The sequence below is a fragment of the Diorhabda carinulata genome, chromosome X (genome assembly GCF_026250575.1).
Source record: "Diorhabda carinulata isolate Delta chromosome X, icDioCari1.1, whole genome shotgun sequence".
Classification (NCBI taxonomy): domain Eukaryota; kingdom Metazoa; phylum Arthropoda; class Insecta; order Coleoptera; family Chrysomelidae; genus Diorhabda; species Diorhabda carinulata.
In genome coordinates this window covers 34,637,292-34,655,098 of record NC_079472.1, presented here as the reverse complement: position 1 = coordinate 34,655,098, position 17,807 = coordinate 34,637,292, and the positions used below count along the sequence as shown (strand labels likewise).

The 17,807-nt window shown below is 31.4% G+C and overlaps 2 protein-coding genes across 4 annotated transcripts in view; one reads left to right on the top strand and one right to left on the bottom strand.

Annotated features, from left to right (window-relative positions):
- Positions 1 to 17,807, top strand: part of LOC130901084 (diuretic hormone receptor-like) — a 215,885-nt gene that overhangs the window by 79,546 nt on the left and 118,532 nt on the right. Inside the window, exon 1 of one of the 3 annotated variants that reach the window (XM_057812172.1) lies at positions 13,559 to 13,671. The exons of 1 other annotated variant lie outside the window; for it this stretch is intronic. The gene's annotated coding sequence lies outside the window, so the exon portion shown is untranslated. Of the gene's footprint in view, positions 1 to 13,558; positions 13,696 to 17,807 lie in introns of those variants that run through there. One more of the 3 variants, XM_057812173.1, reaches the window with a different exon arrangement.
- Positions 909 to 6,601, bottom strand: LOC130901085 (phenoloxidase-activating factor 2-like). The gene is made up of 4 exons (XM_057812176.1): positions 6,254 to 6,601; positions 2,669 to 2,992; positions 1,993 to 2,477; positions 909 to 1,184 (listed from the first exon to the last, which is right to left on the bottom strand). The coding sequence occupies exons 1-4, from the start codon at positions 6,532 to 6,534 to the stop codon at positions 1,012 to 1,014; spliced, it is 1,263 nt and encodes a 420-aa protein (XP_057668159.1). The 5' UTR covers positions 6,535 to 6,601; the 3' UTR covers positions 909 to 1,011.

Genomic DNA, 17,807 nt, shown 5'->3' with positions numbered 1-17,807 from the left:
ATGTGTGATAGCGATAACTTCTATCCTTATTTTATTTTATTTTAAATTCACTGTAGAATACAATGTGACCAACCTTACAAGGTATCCTATGAATCTTGAGAATTTTGAGAGAAAGATGTGACTTCACTACACTAGTTATCAGCTTATCTTCTATTTGATAGTATAGATAGTAAAGAAAAAACATATTCACCAACTAAACTGATTTTACTTTGATACATAAAAATGTCTGTCTATCCACTATAATTTCGAAAATCAATACTTCGAATATGTTTTTCAACAACTTTCCTGGCTAATGCCTCGACGAATATTGAATTACAACCTATATGAAGAGCATGTTGTAAATCAACCTTTTGGTCAATATTAACATTCCCAATAGCTCGCAATTGCAAGGAGAGGGTGCAACTACTGACCAGTTTCGACTTTATAACGTCTGATCAGAGCAGTTTAAGACCCCTCGTTCGGGCCCGAAACCCAAACTGAAGACAACGTCGCATTTGATACATGTAGTTAAACATTTCCCAGCGTATGTGAATTATTGGTCATGTAGAAATCTAGCGTAGTCGCTGATAATACAGATTTAGTTGGTAAAGAAGGTGTGCAAAATGTATAAAAATAAAGGTTTTCTACTATTCATCTCTGAAATAATTTCGAAAATGTATTCCGCCGTTCTTCGAAGGAGAAAACGACTACTTTCCTGGCTAATGCCTCGACGATTAATCAATGACTCCTCTGAAGAGCGTGATGTAAATCGACCTTTTTGTCCACATTCTCAATTCAGAACCATGTCATTCAATTCTTTGATAGTTATTAGTACCTTTCGTTTCATGTAAGAATAAACTATTTTGTCTAAACTTTAAAACGAAGAAGCTTCCATTTTTGGGTTTGTTAAAATAAGAAAACAAAAATTCTATTATTTTATCAGTTTTTATTCATAAAAAATTCCTACATCCTTAACTTGAATACTCACAATTATATAATAGAAAGAAATTCTAAAGTTAAATACTACTTATCCTACATTCTTTCGCCTTTCATCCGTGGTACAAAAGGATTGTCCCGATCGTAAAATAAAGTTGGTAACCTATGCACCGTCATCTGATTATCGATCCAATTCCTGAATTCTGTAATATCTACGTAAACGCCTGGTATATCTTTTTGGGCACATCCAATTCCCCAAGCAGCCACACCTACAACAAGAGTGAAATTTAGAACTTATGTGCTCTTATGCTCTATGTCTTAAAGAATCATTTTCAATGGGATGAATAGGCTCTAATTACGTGTTTCTAGACTCATTCTGCTTAGCTATACTTGAGATACCTAAATTCTATTGTAAAGATCGTCATCAAGCTTTCACGATTTTAAAACAAGTAATAGTAACATAGTAATTAATAATGAAGAAGAATTCTCCATTTTGATATGATATGATACTCCTCCATTAAATACGCCGTTGCCGATCGAGTAAATAAGAAACATAACCTCAAATTAATGCTAAAGTGCAGTTTGTTTGTTAGTGGTTTTTGTATTATTCACACAAAATTTGTAAGGAAATCATTTTTTGTAAGAATGGAGGCTGATCAGCATTTACTTTATAAGCATACTTTTGAAAAAAAATAAAAAATAATTACGTTGATTGGTAATCATTTTACCACCGTCTTGACTACTGAGCAATATTTAAATATTTAAAGTCAAGTGAAGGATAGTAAGAGAAAGAACCAATGTAATAAAAAGCTGACCTATCAAAATTATAGACGTCTAAATAGTTTTGGAATTATAAAGATAGGGGAGAGAGAAAATCTTATTGCGAAACGTAACAACGATGCTTCATTAAGGTATTATTACTGGTCAAAAAAGAAGATTACGTATGGAAAAAAATTGTTAAAAAGCGTAATTGAATAGTATATCTGTTTCGGCATCTGGCGTGTCTAGTTTGGACCTATGGCGATACGTCCGCGGGCAATGTGCCTTCATCATAACCAACAAAAAAGTATAACATACCTGCAAAGTAGTATCTCTTTGGATCATCATTCCATGGACAAACTAATGGACTACCACCGTCACCGTTACACGCATCTTTACCCTCTTCACCTCCAGCACACATGAAGCTGTGGTGTAGTTCGAAGAATTGCCCAAGTCTAGTATTTCTTAGTAACTCTTGACATTTAGATTTGTCGATATAAGGAAGGTCCACCTTCTTCAAAATACCTTGATAAACTCCTTTTTTTCCATATTTATTCTTACCCCAGCCTGTGAAGTAGCACCGATTTTGAGAAGTGTGTTGGTAACTTTGAGGTGGCAAACAAATTGTGTCGATGTTTTTAGTCAAATTAACAGCTTGTTTGAGTTTAAGGAAAGCAATATCGTTGAATAAGGCTCTTGCGTAGTAGTTTTCATGAAGTGTGATCGATTCTACTTCTACTTCTTGAACTGGATACACTTCAATTTTTTTGACGATGTCCCATTCACCAGCACGAACTTTCCATCTAAACAAATTATTTCATTGTAATAGAAACTTTCATATAGTGTCATATATCAATTTAATATTTGCTCCTCTCGCAATTTTGGCAGATGAGAATTTTGCTAATCAGTCAAAATTGGAATCCATTCATATAACGTGTAGAGTGAATAATCACTAAGAAATACTGTGTGTGAAGTATCACATATAACTAATTACCTCTTAGTCATGTCAGCTACACAATGAGCTGCTGTAATAACTGCTTGTGGATGAATCAAAGCACCGCCACAAACAGGTCTATCGTTAGGGGCATTGGGTTGTGTATGTATCGAGACCATCCAAGGAAATTCAGCATATTGAGCCTCGTTATCTTTAGTACCTGTAATTTGAAACTCCACTCCGTCTACTCTTCGATAACCACATCCTCTGGGGTCGGTAGTTTCCGTAGGAGATGTATTTGGATTCGTAGTAAAACGGTTATCCGTAACAGATTGCTTTTTACAGCAGACAAGAAGAGCATTACCACATGGTCCGTCATTTAACCTGCAAATTTCAATTAGAACAAATGAAAGAACAAGATGATCCTATATTTGAACGCGATTGAAAATTACGAGGGTTATTTTGAGATTAAGGAGGTTTTGGGTGGGTTCTTAGTCATCACAACGTTACAACGTTACGTTACAACAGTAACGAAGTGATTTAAAAATTTTTTAAGAATTGGAAAATAATAGATATTGATGATAAATACCACCAAAAGCATAAAAATGCTTTTGAGAACTAGATTATACAAACTCGAATTGATTTTACAAAATAAACAGTAAAATACCAATTGGTGGAATGTAAATGTTGTTTTCAATTAATCCGAAATACGAAACAAGTTTCCAACACACGGAAATTCATATAGAATTTTTCATTAAACATAATTTTTATCTGAGGAATTTTTTTCAATTTATATAGGATACTATTAGATTATATCAAATATCAAAAAAACAGAATTCACTTCTATAATTTAAAGAATTATTGTGAGAGAAAACTCATCGGGCTCTGGGTATGTCATTAAATTCATATCTTTTTCCGTTTTAAGCACCCATTTTTCATGAGAACATTTTATAACTCGGAGAATGTATAGAAATTGGCGTCAATATTGTACGACGCTTGTTTTGAAATACATTAGGGACGGAAACGTTATTGTCTAGCAAAGAAGAATGGATATAAGTGAAGAAGACATCTAATACAGAATTTTCAATTACTGCAATATACATTCGCTTATAATTATTGACCCATCAATAGTGGATAAACTGAATATTGCAATATCCACATAATGATATTTGACAAAGTTGTAAAATGTTTGGTGTATCTACACGTTTATAAATAAATGAAAGGCTTTGATGACATAAATCATTTCTCGCACATAAAGTCAAATCAAGTCGTGACGATTCTAATTCTGCTCTCTAGAACTAGAACGAAAATTTCCGAAAGAATCAATTAATGAGGCAGGTAACATAGCAGAAATCAAAAACCTCCAAAAGAAGTGATAATCAAAATAAGTGGAAAGTTTTAAAAATGAACTAGATAGATTAGATGTATAATGAGCACAAGAAAAGAAATGATTGGGATGAGGAGCTTCAAATACTCGAGTTTTAGTGAAAAAAAATGAGGCGGACAACATCAGTGACCAGAAAAAAATTAGAAATAGAGCATACTGAAAACTGAAAAAGCAACTGATATAAGAGAGAACGGCGTCAAGTGAACAAATATTTACGAAGCAGCCATTAAACTTTGTAAAAAATGAGAAAATTGATGAGATAATGTAAATATAAGACATATTTAAGCGAAGGGGAGGAAATGACATGTAAAAATTTGGCAGCAACCTATAATAGGTAAAGACTTGGAGATCGATGGAAAATAGATGAAAAGGATTTCCAATAATAAGGTAGGAAGAACGAAAAAAAGACAAACACTCGTAAATTTGATATTCAAGTCATTAGACACCAGGTCAGCAAAAGGAGAACATGGAAGAAGCTATGAGCCACAAAAATCTTTAGAAAAATAGAGGAGACGAGGAACTATAAGAAGGCAATTAAGTCAAGCATTTTGCAAACATTTACAGATTAGTTTACAGCTTATTCTGAAACAACAATAAATATTAACTTGAATTTGGCCTGGATTCTACTATAAATTATATTCTCAATTTCTAGACAATCTCCATTATTATTATTAACTGTTTCTTTAGGTCTCTCGTTTGTGTGTGAATTTTTGTCGAAACGTGTGAACTATTGGAAGCTTTGTCCACAATGGGTATTGAAAAAAAAATAGAATATAATCATAAAATCAAGCGTATAGACAGTGATTCACTTTTTATTGTAGCACGATGAAAAAAGCGTGGATAATACACCCTCTCATCTCCTCTCATTTCTTCTATAAAGGACACTATTTCTATTGTCACTTATAAAGACTTCAAAACTAGACGTATCATTCCCTTCCACAGTTTTATTTATATAGTCGATGAAGGTTTCCTTTCATCCAAATAAAACTATACGTATCACACAAAGTAGTTTTCCAAAACTCTTACCTCATAAACTTGTACGAAGAGAATCCGGATATGTGGATATTGAGGTTTCTGCAGCAGTATTTTATAGTGATCTCAACTGGCCATAATTAGTATACATTTTTAGTTTCATTATTTTTTTTAAGGCTGTTCTGTCTTTATAGTTGTTTCCTCTTTTATTTCTTTCACATTGTATCTTCATATGTTTAATAATTCTATAATTTCGAGATATGACTTCCTTCTTCTAGTTTTGTCATCAATTATTCCACCCTCTGCCATTTTTCATTTAATTACATTAGCTACAGCATAAAATTATGATATTCGCTGCCCTCGATATGAGCTAATAATAAATTTATTCAAACTATGATTTTTATATATTGAGGATATATCCCTCCTCTACCAAAATTAGAGAATATCTTTTATTGTCATGTAAATAGTTACTATTGCAGTATCTTTATCAGTTGAAAATTAAAGTTGGAATTAATTTCAAATGCTTATTTTTCAACAGTTTTTCTTTTCGACTTATGACTATTTGAGCTGAGTTGCGATATGAGTGAATGAGACAGAAATTGTTAGTTGACGAGTTTTTTTTTGAACTTACTTCAATCACCTGTAAGTGTGCTACATTGTTTCTTTGCAACAAACTCCTTCAGAATCTATTTAGTTCATTAACTTGAAATGATCAGATTGCATCAAAATTAGGTAGGTTAATCAATAATTAATAGTAATTCAATAGAATTGATTAACATCAAAATCTTTCATTTATAATAGAATAAGATTATTATAAAAATTCTACCTGGCTCAAATGATGTTAACAAACATTTTTTATTTTTAATTGTGAAACTTTAGCTAGAATTTGTGCTTACAAGCTTTGTATAAAAATTTTGCTCCAATTTGCTTGTATAGCTTACGGAAAAGTGAGAAAAAGTTGGTACAGAAAAATCAGAAACACATTTCCATATCAAATTAAAGAGAGCTCTGAAGGTTTTCTAAATTGTATTCATAATTAAGTATATGTTATCCAAAGTAGTTATTCAAAATATTTTGTACAAATTTTAACTCAATTATGTAAGCTTCTATTTTCAATTGAAATATAGCATCACCTTCTTTAACGTGTTCTGATTGAAGTAATAAAATTTAGTAGATGTGAATATTGAATTAAAACAGTCATCGTTATCGGTCGAAATATTCATCTAATATTTTGAATACTAAAGTTCAATAATTATTATGAATCATTGATAGTGGTATGAACTAACCTGATATCAATTATATTAACCCCGTTGGTATTCAGTTTTCCATCGCGACATTGAAAAAAAGGTACGCAAAAATGTGGACACTCCGTAACTCCACTGGGCATTTCATAGGGATTTTTCGGTGTAGAATCATCGTTAATAGGCTGGAGTGATACTGTAGTAGACGTTTGTTTATCTTCGGAATGAAGTTCGTCGAGTATTTGATTGACTTCTTGTTCTAATTGTCCATTACAAACACGTAGCACGAAAAAATTTAAAAAAAGAATGAGAAATCTTGTGGTCATTTCTATACACTTGAATAATGTATCTCATATAAAGCTAACTAGCAGCTTGTCTGACTTCTTGTATACTAAATGTTAAAAACAAAATTTTAATGTAAACGGGTTTCACAAACTGGTATCAAGAAACTAATGACCATGGTATATCTCTTATTAATGATGTTCTGGGAATGCATTTCAAATTTTAATTAAGAGAAAGAGACCAGATTCAACAGTTTTCGTGTTTTACTGTTATTAATTTTTAATTAAATTAAAATTAAAAACCTCTAATCCGAAAAGTTATGATATTGTAATAACCCGACATTGTTCTATACCAAGAGAAATATAAAATATTGCATCACTATCACTAATTTACATAGTTTTTGATACCCACCTGAGAATTATCGATTATTGTTCACTTAGATTATACTGGTTACACTCAGACAAAAGGAAAGATGAAAATGTTCTTAATAAGAAAAAAAATGTTTTCTCTTATTTCAGATCAAAGTAATATCCTACTATTATATTGGTCTCAATATCCCTGATAGAACTCTTCAAAAATCTTCTCCCCATTTATCATTCATACTTCATAAGTAGTCAGAGAAAAATCATACGTACAGGAAATAGTCAAAGACAAATCGCATCCTGTCTGTTATTTTTCAATAATTCACCCACGGTCTCTCATAATTTTGTACTTTTTTATTTTTCAGAGGGTCCTAGTCAACCTTATTCAATAACTTCTCAGCAGTTTTTCTATTGGCAGATAAAAGACTTTCAAACCGAGTTTTTTTTTAACTTTACGAGAACCAATGAATATCTCTTCTCCTAGTTTTACTCCTACGATCTTTATATCTGAATATTTACGGTTATGAATGACATCATATTTTATAAGTTAGGTCATTACGATTGGAGTTGAATTTTTTATAAAATTTCTTTTTACAAAATCTCAAAGATATGCATAGATTAGTCTAAGATTATTTAAATCAGTTTTTTTATTAATGCATTGATCATTTTGGGCAATATATGTTTGTTAAAAATAGACTTTTTTGTAGTTTCTCTAAGTTGTGAAAACTATGGCAAATTCATAATTCATATTGTATCATTCATAGTAAACATGTGTCGCTAATGAGCATCTGTCAGGATATAAACTGCTATCACTCTTGTGAGAGGTTATCCGATCGGTGAGAGACCTCTTCGAATGACCAATGTATTTTTTGGTACAATTTATACCAGGAATTTCATATTTTATGTTGGGTGATTTATTTATTGGTGTTTTATCTTGTATTTTAGTGAAAATAGAACGTTATCTTAATATTGTGTTGTTTAAGGGTAACTGATTTTATTTATGTATTATATATAATACATAATGTTTTTGACATATTCATATTCAAATCCTATTTTACATATTCGTCGTCAAATTTTCTAAGCATATAATCTGCATCGTCCTCGTCGCAAGTTATCACTTGGTCGTCTACGAAACGTTGTTAGTAAGTTGTTATGAACTTATCCTCAAATAATGTTGGTGATAAACTGTACCCTTGTCTCAAAGCTTTCGAATAATAGAATGGTTTCGAAATGGTACTTCCTACTCCCTCCAAAAGGGCATCCACCAACGCCACTAATATTCTCTGTTATTTTTGCCTGCAGTATATTTGTTTCTAATAGGCCAATAACTTCTTACAAAATGATTCTTTGTAGCTCTACTGTCCCATACACAAAAGAAAAAAAAATATTTGGCGAATCCACCATTAACATACACATTGATTCACAGCTTTCTCTACAATGTACTGCGTGTCCCATAGGTTTAGACAGTTTCTTATTCCCGTTGCGCTATAAAACAACTTTAAGATTGAATTTCGAAGAAGCAACCGATTAGTTTCATTCTGTTTCATTATAGTTTTGATTCATTGCTTCAAATGTCTGGGACTGTTGGAACCGAAATCCAAGAAGTAATGCTTTAATTTTGCAGGGATTCCAAGAATCAAATTTTATGTTCTATAGTTTTCCATTAAAGTTTTAATACTCACAGTAATATGTTTTATATTTCCATATAAAACAAGTAAGTGAACTGTTTTATTTTGGATATACTGTATACATGAACTTAGGCTCTTCCAAAGACACAGTGTATATTTAAATCTAGTCATAGCACCAAACATTGTCAATCTATTACTGGAAAAAATGATAGCTTTAATCAAAGAATAGAATAATGTCTTTTAACAAATTGAGGCCTTCTATGAGTCGTTGGAGCCGCGCTCATTCTCAAGGATTGAATTTAGTTTGGTCTGCAAAAAAGTATCTCCAAAATGGAATGAAAATATAGAAATATTTTCTCAAGGGACTAACACATTTAACTAAAAATTAACTAGTCGTTCAAGTTCCATTAGAGATTTTTGATTCTCTTATCTAATACTATGTTATGACACGCTTGAAAATGTGTTACAAAGAAGCTTGATATAATAACAAAAGGAGGTGGATAGTCAGTTAATTGAAAAATTAATGATGCAAAACGTAGTTTTTTTACATCTCCGAATCATCTAACAATACGTTTTATAATAAAACCGTCTGTTCCATAAACAACAAGGGAAAAAAAAACAAACGAATTCAAGTACTCTCAAATTGTGTATTTCAGAGTGGAGTTTATCCCATTTGTCTTGCTAAAAACCGGCTTCAACCGTTTTAAGTATTACAAATTTACATAGTGAAGTGTTTTGATGAAAGTAAATTCATATACCGCTTCAAGTCAATAACATTCAATTCAGGAATTGGTAGATTGCTTTTGAATACATAATTGACAGACAAAAGTACCCAATTCCATTCTATAATAAAACTGGTTATATTTGGATCAAATAATTAATTAAATACTTTAAATCAATAACAAATCTTACTGTGAGGGTCAAACAACGAATTAATTATAATATCAAAAAAAGGTTATTCCAAACGTGAAAAAAATTGACAAAGAACTTGAACAAGCTAATAAAAAATACTGGGGAGCTTGAGAATAGGAAAATGGAGTGGAAGATATTTTAAAAGGTATGTGAGTCAAAAAAATATTTGAACATATGAAACTAACAATGGAGCATATACATTAAGACTCACAAAACTATCATTTCAATTCTACGGTGTTCTAAAAAGATATGTAAAGTTCTGCACTTGCATAGGATTTATATAAAATCTCAAATTAAATAGAAATGAGAAACTTCAGGAGGAAATACAAACTGAAATACTGATTATAAAATAAAATGGCTGAATAAATTAAACCAGAGAGGCAGTTATTTATAATATCGAATGAAATCGATATAATAAAAAGCAACGAGGATGCTTGGAAAATAGATATATACTGTTGGAAAATTAGCAGTAAACGTATATTTGTCATCAAATTTGGAAACGCAACACCTAAAAAATTGATATAAGCAGAGCTACATTACAATAATCTTCAAGGGGGACAATTTCTAGGTAAATAGAAATTAGGGTTGAGTATTACATCATTTCAAAGCTTATTTAACTTTATAATCTGAATTAGTGAAATTTTTTTAATGTTTCTGGTATAATATAATAAAATGGGAAAAGGAATCTGAATCCAGCGAACTTAGCTTCCATTCTATTGATCCTCTTCGACTAAGCTATCTGTCAGAAAATATTTCATTAACTAGAGGACATCTCAGAAACTATGGTCAGGTTAACTCAATCGTGATCTGAATTTACGGAAACTAACGTCACGTTAATTGTTCTCGGACCCGTTAGATCCGTGGCTAAATACGATCATCTGACTGGTTTCATTTGCCTATAGTTTTATGAAATTTGAAAATTATTTATTCTCCTCATGTAGTTAACTAATATCAATTTTCATGAACAGCGCTATTGATAAGCTACTGAGGTTTGTGGTTTTCACTGGTATTTTATCAATAAAATAGCTGATTAGTATAAAACTTTCGTGCAAAATCTGTGTGAGGGAGTAAATAGTTGATACTGCTCTATTACAATCATTAAACATCTGAAATCTATTACACAACTAAATAAATATCATGAAAGAAACAAAAAAGTTATAGAAATCAAAAGTTCTTGTAACTTGTAAATTTGGAATTTTTTCCGAAAATTGAACGCAACTTTCGGAAATGGTTGTTTGAATCTCGTTCTGGAATCTACAAGCAGCTGAAGACTGATCCACCTTAACCCGTGTTATCGTTTGCAAGAAGTCGTTTCGAAGTAAATCACAATCATGTTAGTACAAACTTTTGAAGAAAACTTAATTAAGGATCACCACTTAGATTTTTCTCAAAGAATACCGGTCCAATAATACTATTTCGAGGAATATCAGTCCAAACGCTCATTTTATTTGAAATCTGTGTACAACTTGTGATTTCACGTGTTTTTAATATGCCCTTGAAATCTTAATACACAAATTTCTAGTTTCGTTTTTTTTACTTAGTTATCATTTTACGTTTTATTCCATCTCTACTCTAAGTTATCAGTTTTTTATGTCAGCCGACAACATCGTAACAAACATAATATAATGATTAGACGAAAAGCACGCGAGTTTTAGTTGTTCACAAGACGTTTAAAATATTTTGTGGTACCGAAAGTCGTAAAGTTTCCTGAGAGAAGACTGAGAAGACGTAAAGACGACGGATCGCTTAAATGTTAGACTTAAGGCTTGGACACATCTATCATGCATCGTTCCGATCCCACTACGATCATACAATCGGACGAGTGTCTCCTACACGATTCTGGTCATACATCAGATCGTGTTCCGATCGTGCAGTCGGCTACAGGACGCGTGTCGGCTGGAATTTGTAATAGTATTTTTTAGTTTTGCAGTGTTTGTTTTCTTTACTTAATTCGCAATAATGTCAGGTATAAAACCGGAATAGCTCATTGAAGCAGTGAGGAAGTATCCAGTACTGTATGACCAAACCAACTAGCAGTACCGAAATGCCATCTACAAAGACATGATCTAGAGAAAAGTTGCGAAGGAATCATAATCAAACGTACAATATAGATTAGAATATTGTCCTTACTTATAACATAAAGACATAAATATTTAGTGAAATTTTCATTTCATATAGGACATAAGGGCTCACCCCCTACGATCCCACAACGATCCTTTCTTTGCTAGTGTGTCCCGATCTTTAGATATGTGGGTCGACCAATATTTAATTTCGTTGCCTTGTTATTTCAATTGTTATTTCTTTTGTTTTAAACTTTATATCGTTACCGTTTTTGTTGATATAAAATTTTCAACTAACGTACCAAATGTTGCATTCTAAATAATACCCTAGGCAACAGGAACTAAATTAGAACTCTACAAATAGAATATTCTACTTTTCAAGGAAGACATTATAGTTTAACAAAGTTTAATTCAAATCTTCGTCAAAAACCAGATCGACTGGATACATTAACTGATTCCAGGACATATTTATGATGCAAGTTAGTGTTCAGTTATTATTTATCAATTATTATCATTCATAATAATTGAACATAATTTCGATTATTTCGTGAAGTATAAACACTATTTGGATAATAATGAACATAATAACACATGGATTATTCTTTCCACGTTATAACTACAAAGAAATTACCTTCTTTCTAATAATACTAATCACTTTCTTATAACAAGATTTCATTCATTTCAGTTGATACAAACGATATCTAGTACTTAAAACTTATTTACATATTGCAAGTGATTTATTCATATTTATTTATTTAATTAGTATGGGAATTTTCGAACATTTGTACTGCACTCAGGCTGCGATATTAGAGATGAAATTTCTATTGAACGATATATTCGCTGCATCAAAAGTTCAAAAGTTGTCCTTGTTCCACAATTCCGGATATGCCCCATCAAACAAATAAAAGAGCCTTCTCCAGATGTAAACCCGGCTTTGAAGTGGGAACGCGTTTGGAGAGAGCCACTGCCTTATTCATTATAAAATAAGAGTCACTTTTTATCTCCAACTATTCGTTGAAGCGAGACGATGCATATAATTGATCGGTTGATTTTGTCATTGGTCGACTAAGGTTGCTTAGAAATGTTTGTCGTTTGTATGACATTAATTTGCTCTAATTTCTGCTTATAGCTGGTTATTTCATCCCAAATTGCAGAAAAGTCTCATAATCAATTAATCATAGTCAACAAAAATAATTATTGCTAATATACTCATGAAATACCCCTATCTCGGCAATCCATAATACATATTTCCAGCTTTTATACCATTATGAATCGGATTACATTTAACATTTTTACTGTGTTGTACTCAATCTATTATAAAAGAATATAAATGGTGTTTATATTTTCCATGCAGCCGAAGTAAGGGCTGCTAATTGAACCCCCGTATAATGTAACAGGAATATTGAAATAATACCCGTGGTTAGCCCATATATTACAGAATTTCAAGTCACTCAATTTTAGTCACAACCTTTTAAGGGTGATGTCCTAGAATTGGGTGGGTTGAAGAAATTTTGTTATAGGAAAGACCCTGTATATTGAAAATAGTTGAAAAATTAAGGTGATAATATGGAATAGAGACAGCATAAATAAATAGACAATTGATAAGATGGAATTGAGAATAAGAACACTAACATTTATAGGGTTGAGAGCTTGTATACTTTTGACAGGCAATTTCTGAAAAGCTACATCAACTGAATACGTTCTGTTTTTTGGTCAATAATTGATGTAAAATATGGATATATCTGAATAGTAGGAAGCAACCAATATTCAGTGTGTTTCAAACAACTAGAAATGTCATAGCATTAATGAAATCATCGCTTTTACGACCAATTAGACATAATATCTTACTAAAATTGAAGTTTATTGATAATTATCACGAAGCACTGTAATAATGATAGGAGAAAATATAATTTGAATATTTTTCTTTGATTTTTGTGTTGCTTTAAATATAAACTCAATGTTTTTAATAAACAAAGGTCAAACTGATTGCATAATAAATGTATAAACAATCATACATCAGTAGTGAATAGATGTTCCTAGCAACCATCCTCAATTTAATAATAAATAATCTTTAATACTTAATTCATTTATTATTATTTGGTTCATGTTCAGTAGTTAACCGTCCTGTTATACGATGTGAGTTGTTATAAAATGAACGGTCTCAACTATTTGTTTAATTTGTGATGTGGTTTATTCTAATAAACTTTTAACTTTTGAAGGTAACTAATTCTCTGAGAGCATAGGTGAATAAATTTATATGATAATGAATATGTTGTTTTGGTTATAGATGGGTTTTTTAATCTAATACATTTATCTCTGAAGATTTCAATATTATCGTGATTTTTTGTTTTTCCACAAAAATTATAGTGAAAGTCTGTATAATGGAATAGACGATCATGATTTTATGAAATTCTTCACTTCATTCTATAATTATTGATTGACACAGTAGAAATTACCGGCTAGAATAAAATTATTATTTTCACTGTATTATACATCATAATTGAATAAATATTTCTTCTATTGAAACCAAATGTTGAATATTCATAGGACTTTTTGTATTTTTATTGAATCAAGTTGTAATATAGAACAATATATGAATGTCAATAGTGAGGTAGTTTTTATTTTGGAGCATATTATTTTAATATAATTACTTTCCCCGAAGTAACAAATTATAATTATAGAGAAGGAAAAAACACTATAGTCTAAGAGATGGTCGCCACTTCGACTAAGGTACTTTCACAAGGCTGAAACTTTTTCAATATATATAAAGTAGGAAATTAAACTTCTGTTAGGATTAGCGCGGTTGCAACAATATCCACTGTTTTTTGCATGTTGCAAATTTTTTATTTGAAAAAATATATCTTTACAAATATGGCTTTCGAGAATTTTCTGATTAGACAATTTTGAATATGAAAAAAAAATTGCCAGATGAATTGCAAATATCTGCAAAATGGATCGAAAATTGCTAACAAAAAACAACTTTTCATATAAATGATAGTTTTCTGGAGAGCTTTTGACCTAACAAAGAAATCAGACCTTTTTTTTGGATCTCGATAGATAACCGACCTGTCATCATGACGACGTAATGATTTTATCACGTCTAAGAAAATGAGATTACTCTGCACGGAGTAGATACTTTAAACACACTTTCGAGTGCCTAAAACTTTAAGTACCACTTACCAATAAACACTAGCGCATAAAGAAACAAACTTTGAGCAGTAGTGCATTAAAAAAATTATTTTAAAGTCTCCGTAGCGTTGTGGGTAGAGTATAAGGCTTACATGCGGGAGGTCCCAGGTTCAAGTCGCGCTCATTCCAATTTTTTTCCACTTATCTAGTAATAATTATTTTTAGATGGAATCTATGCATGCCCAAAAGGAAAAATTTAATTATTGCACAAAGTGCACCTTTAATATTAGTATTGTTACTAGTTGAATTCGTTAATTTTTGTGTTAATTTGTTCTAGTCTTGATTAGAATAATCAAAATATCAATAAATATATAATATTTTTTATGAGGAATCAATAAAAGAGTTGTAGTTTCTTATAATAAAATATAAAACTTACTCTACGCAATAGTGCGTGAAGAAAGTTACCACTAAATACTAATAGAAAAAATATTGTATACTGTTCGCGTATAAATGTCTTTGACATATGTCATAAGAAGGATACTCTATACATGTGTTACATAAATGACTATTTTGGCTCTTCATCTATGTATTATCTATGTATTAAGCTGATGTGACCATACGACGTAGAACTGCGCCAACACATCGAAAATATCGAGTTAATTGTCAAGTATCATTCATTACTTGAGATTATTGTGTTTCTAAGATGTTTGAATTTTATGCTATCTTAGTTTTATCTTCTGATTGGATTGGAATTAAGTAAAAATAAGAAGTTTATACATTTCATTCATATTTTACAAAAACCATATAAACTCCTTTGAATAAACGCACTCCAAATATTGAAAAAAAAACATTTTTCTTTCCAAATACATCTTCGTTTTTCCTTTGCAGTCATTTTTCTGTTTGTAATCGTCAATTTTAACGTAAACTGCCGACGATTACTCCGCCCAGACAGATTTTTCTTAATTCTGAATTCGACGACCGTGCATAAATTAGTATATTTTTTTCAGTTTTAACGACTAAATCTGCTTACAGAAGAGTTATCTAATTATTCTTTCCAACAATTTCACAGGAAACTTTTAGTTAGAAGCATTTTTTATCTTTATTGAGGAGGTATGCTAAAAGCTACTCGTTTGCTTCATCAAAGGATTCAACAAAAAATAAAAATTCGTATTACATAATGACACGAGTTGATGTTTTATTTTCCAAGTTAAAACGATCTGCTACAAATTAAAAATTACTATCAAGGGATAAAGTAGAGTGACAAACTTAATCATTTGGGTATAAATTTAGATCGATTATAAACGATATGGTTTAAAAATTTTATTTAGGATATATCCCTGTATTCGAGAAAATTTAAATTACCTAGGTACGAAGTGTGGCTGTTAAGTAACGAGATTAGCGCTGCTACAGAATAAGATAACGCATGCGCGAAATGTTGACGACTGCTAGCTGTCTAAAGCCTACTCTTTCGAATGCGATATCTACCATGTCTGTATACAAACCAGTATAGCCGTAACTTTTTTGTATAGGGGCTGGTTTTTGTTTTACAGGAAAAATTACTTGATGTGAAGTTTCATATGGAACTTGGAGAAATTGCAACTGAAATTATGATTTATTAAAACAAGTATATGGCAATGAGTTTTTATACCGTTCACGTGTTTTTTAGTGACTTAAGCGCTTTCAAGATGGCCGAGAAGATGTTGATTCAAGCTCGAGTCGTTCTTCCACGCCAAAAACGGGTGAAACTATGGAAAGTCTCAGTAATCTTGTTCTTTTGATAGCTGAATCTATAAGAATTAACAAAGAACGTGTGCGGTGTATTGTATATCAAAAATTTAACATGCGAAAAGTGTGTACAAAACTAGTGCCTAAAATTATTTGAAAATGTAATAACGTGTGACAAAAGTTGTGAAAGAGAAAGCAGCGTGCGTCCTGAAGGAACTGATAGAAAAAGACTGGACTGTTCAGGGAATAATCGCGTAGAGCAATGTAGGGTATATATTAGTGATAATAGAGTAATTCAATTACCTAATATCAAAATAAACTGTTTAATAAGATCCCCAATATTGTTAATCAATAGCCACACCTCCAATTGATATTGCTACTTTTTTTTACCGAAGCATATCTTTTATTTTCAATGACGATCATAGGGAATTCAAGAAGTCCTATGAAATTTTGTACCCTGGATTTCTCAAGGACACTTTATCATCCTTTCCTGATAGTCGCGCTGCAACCATATAAAAGTGGAGTTTATTAATTTCTGGGCAGGATTTGATTCCTTTATTTGTCTTACTAGGATTTTCTCTACAATTGAGCGACTTTATGAAGATATTATTTATATGAAGCAGCATCAAATGTATTCACAAAGAAGTCACTTCCCAAGTATCTGGGTATATCAGTGCATCTATTTGTCATATTGTAGTTCTTGTATTTAAATTCAATATTCTTTCATCGACGGATCGATTCCACGTAGCCCAACAATCTGACCTCTCTTAGTCACTTAAGTAGAGCAACTGACCTGTGCAAAGCACTTGAAGTCTTTTCCTCGACTCATAAATTTTAAAATCAAAACCATTCTTGCTAATGATTGAATCACTTCAATAACCATCAAAATAATTAACAAATAAACCTAAAAATTTAATTGGATTTTCATTTTGTGGTGTTTGGGGTTTTTTTGCCGAACTGTATATTCACGTGTCCCCTACATTGTTTCGCAGAAAGGATGTTTATTACTTCAAATATCTAGTGCGGTCATAACTGTAAATAAGTAGTAAAATTTGTCTAGTTCATATAATTTCGTTGGCGTAAAATTAGTAACATAATTATCCTTATTAAAATATGTATGGCGTGTAATTTCAGAGTCGGAATAATTTCTGAATGGACACTAAATCAACAAACATAATAGTTATTTATGCAACAAGTGAGTAAAGTAATACTTTTTTTCACGAGTAGGAAGGTTTGACCAATTGCAATTCCTACGAGGGAAAAAAAGCTACTTTACTTACGAGATTCCTACAACTTTTACGTTACTATAGTTACATTACTATTGGTACTTGAATTTAACGAGTTCAAAGGAATAACATCGTCTATAGTTGTATTAGTGCTTTAAGTCGAACTAGTTGTTCCCGTTAAAATTTTCACTGCGGATTCCATTTTATTTTTTATTGAATCGTCTACGTTACCGTCCGCAACTGTGGATTTCCACCCACCGTGCTTCTTTAGTTGA

What these genes read in the sequence shown, in the direction of transcription:
- LOC130901085 (XM_057812176.1), bottom strand. Translation starts at nt 6,534, where the DNA reads ATGACCACAAGATTTCTCATTCTTTTTTTAAATTTTTTCGTGCTACGT. An exon ending in GTTAATATAATTGATATCAG is followed by an intron (nt 2,993 to 6,253) that starts GTTAGTTCATAC and finishes TGAAATTTGCAG; the next exon opens with GTTAAATGACGGACCATGTG. An exon ending in AAAGAGATACTACTTTGCAG is followed by an intron (nt 1,185 to 1,992) that starts GTATGTTATACT and finishes CTCTTGTTGTAG; the next exon opens with GTGTGGCTGCTTGGGGAATT.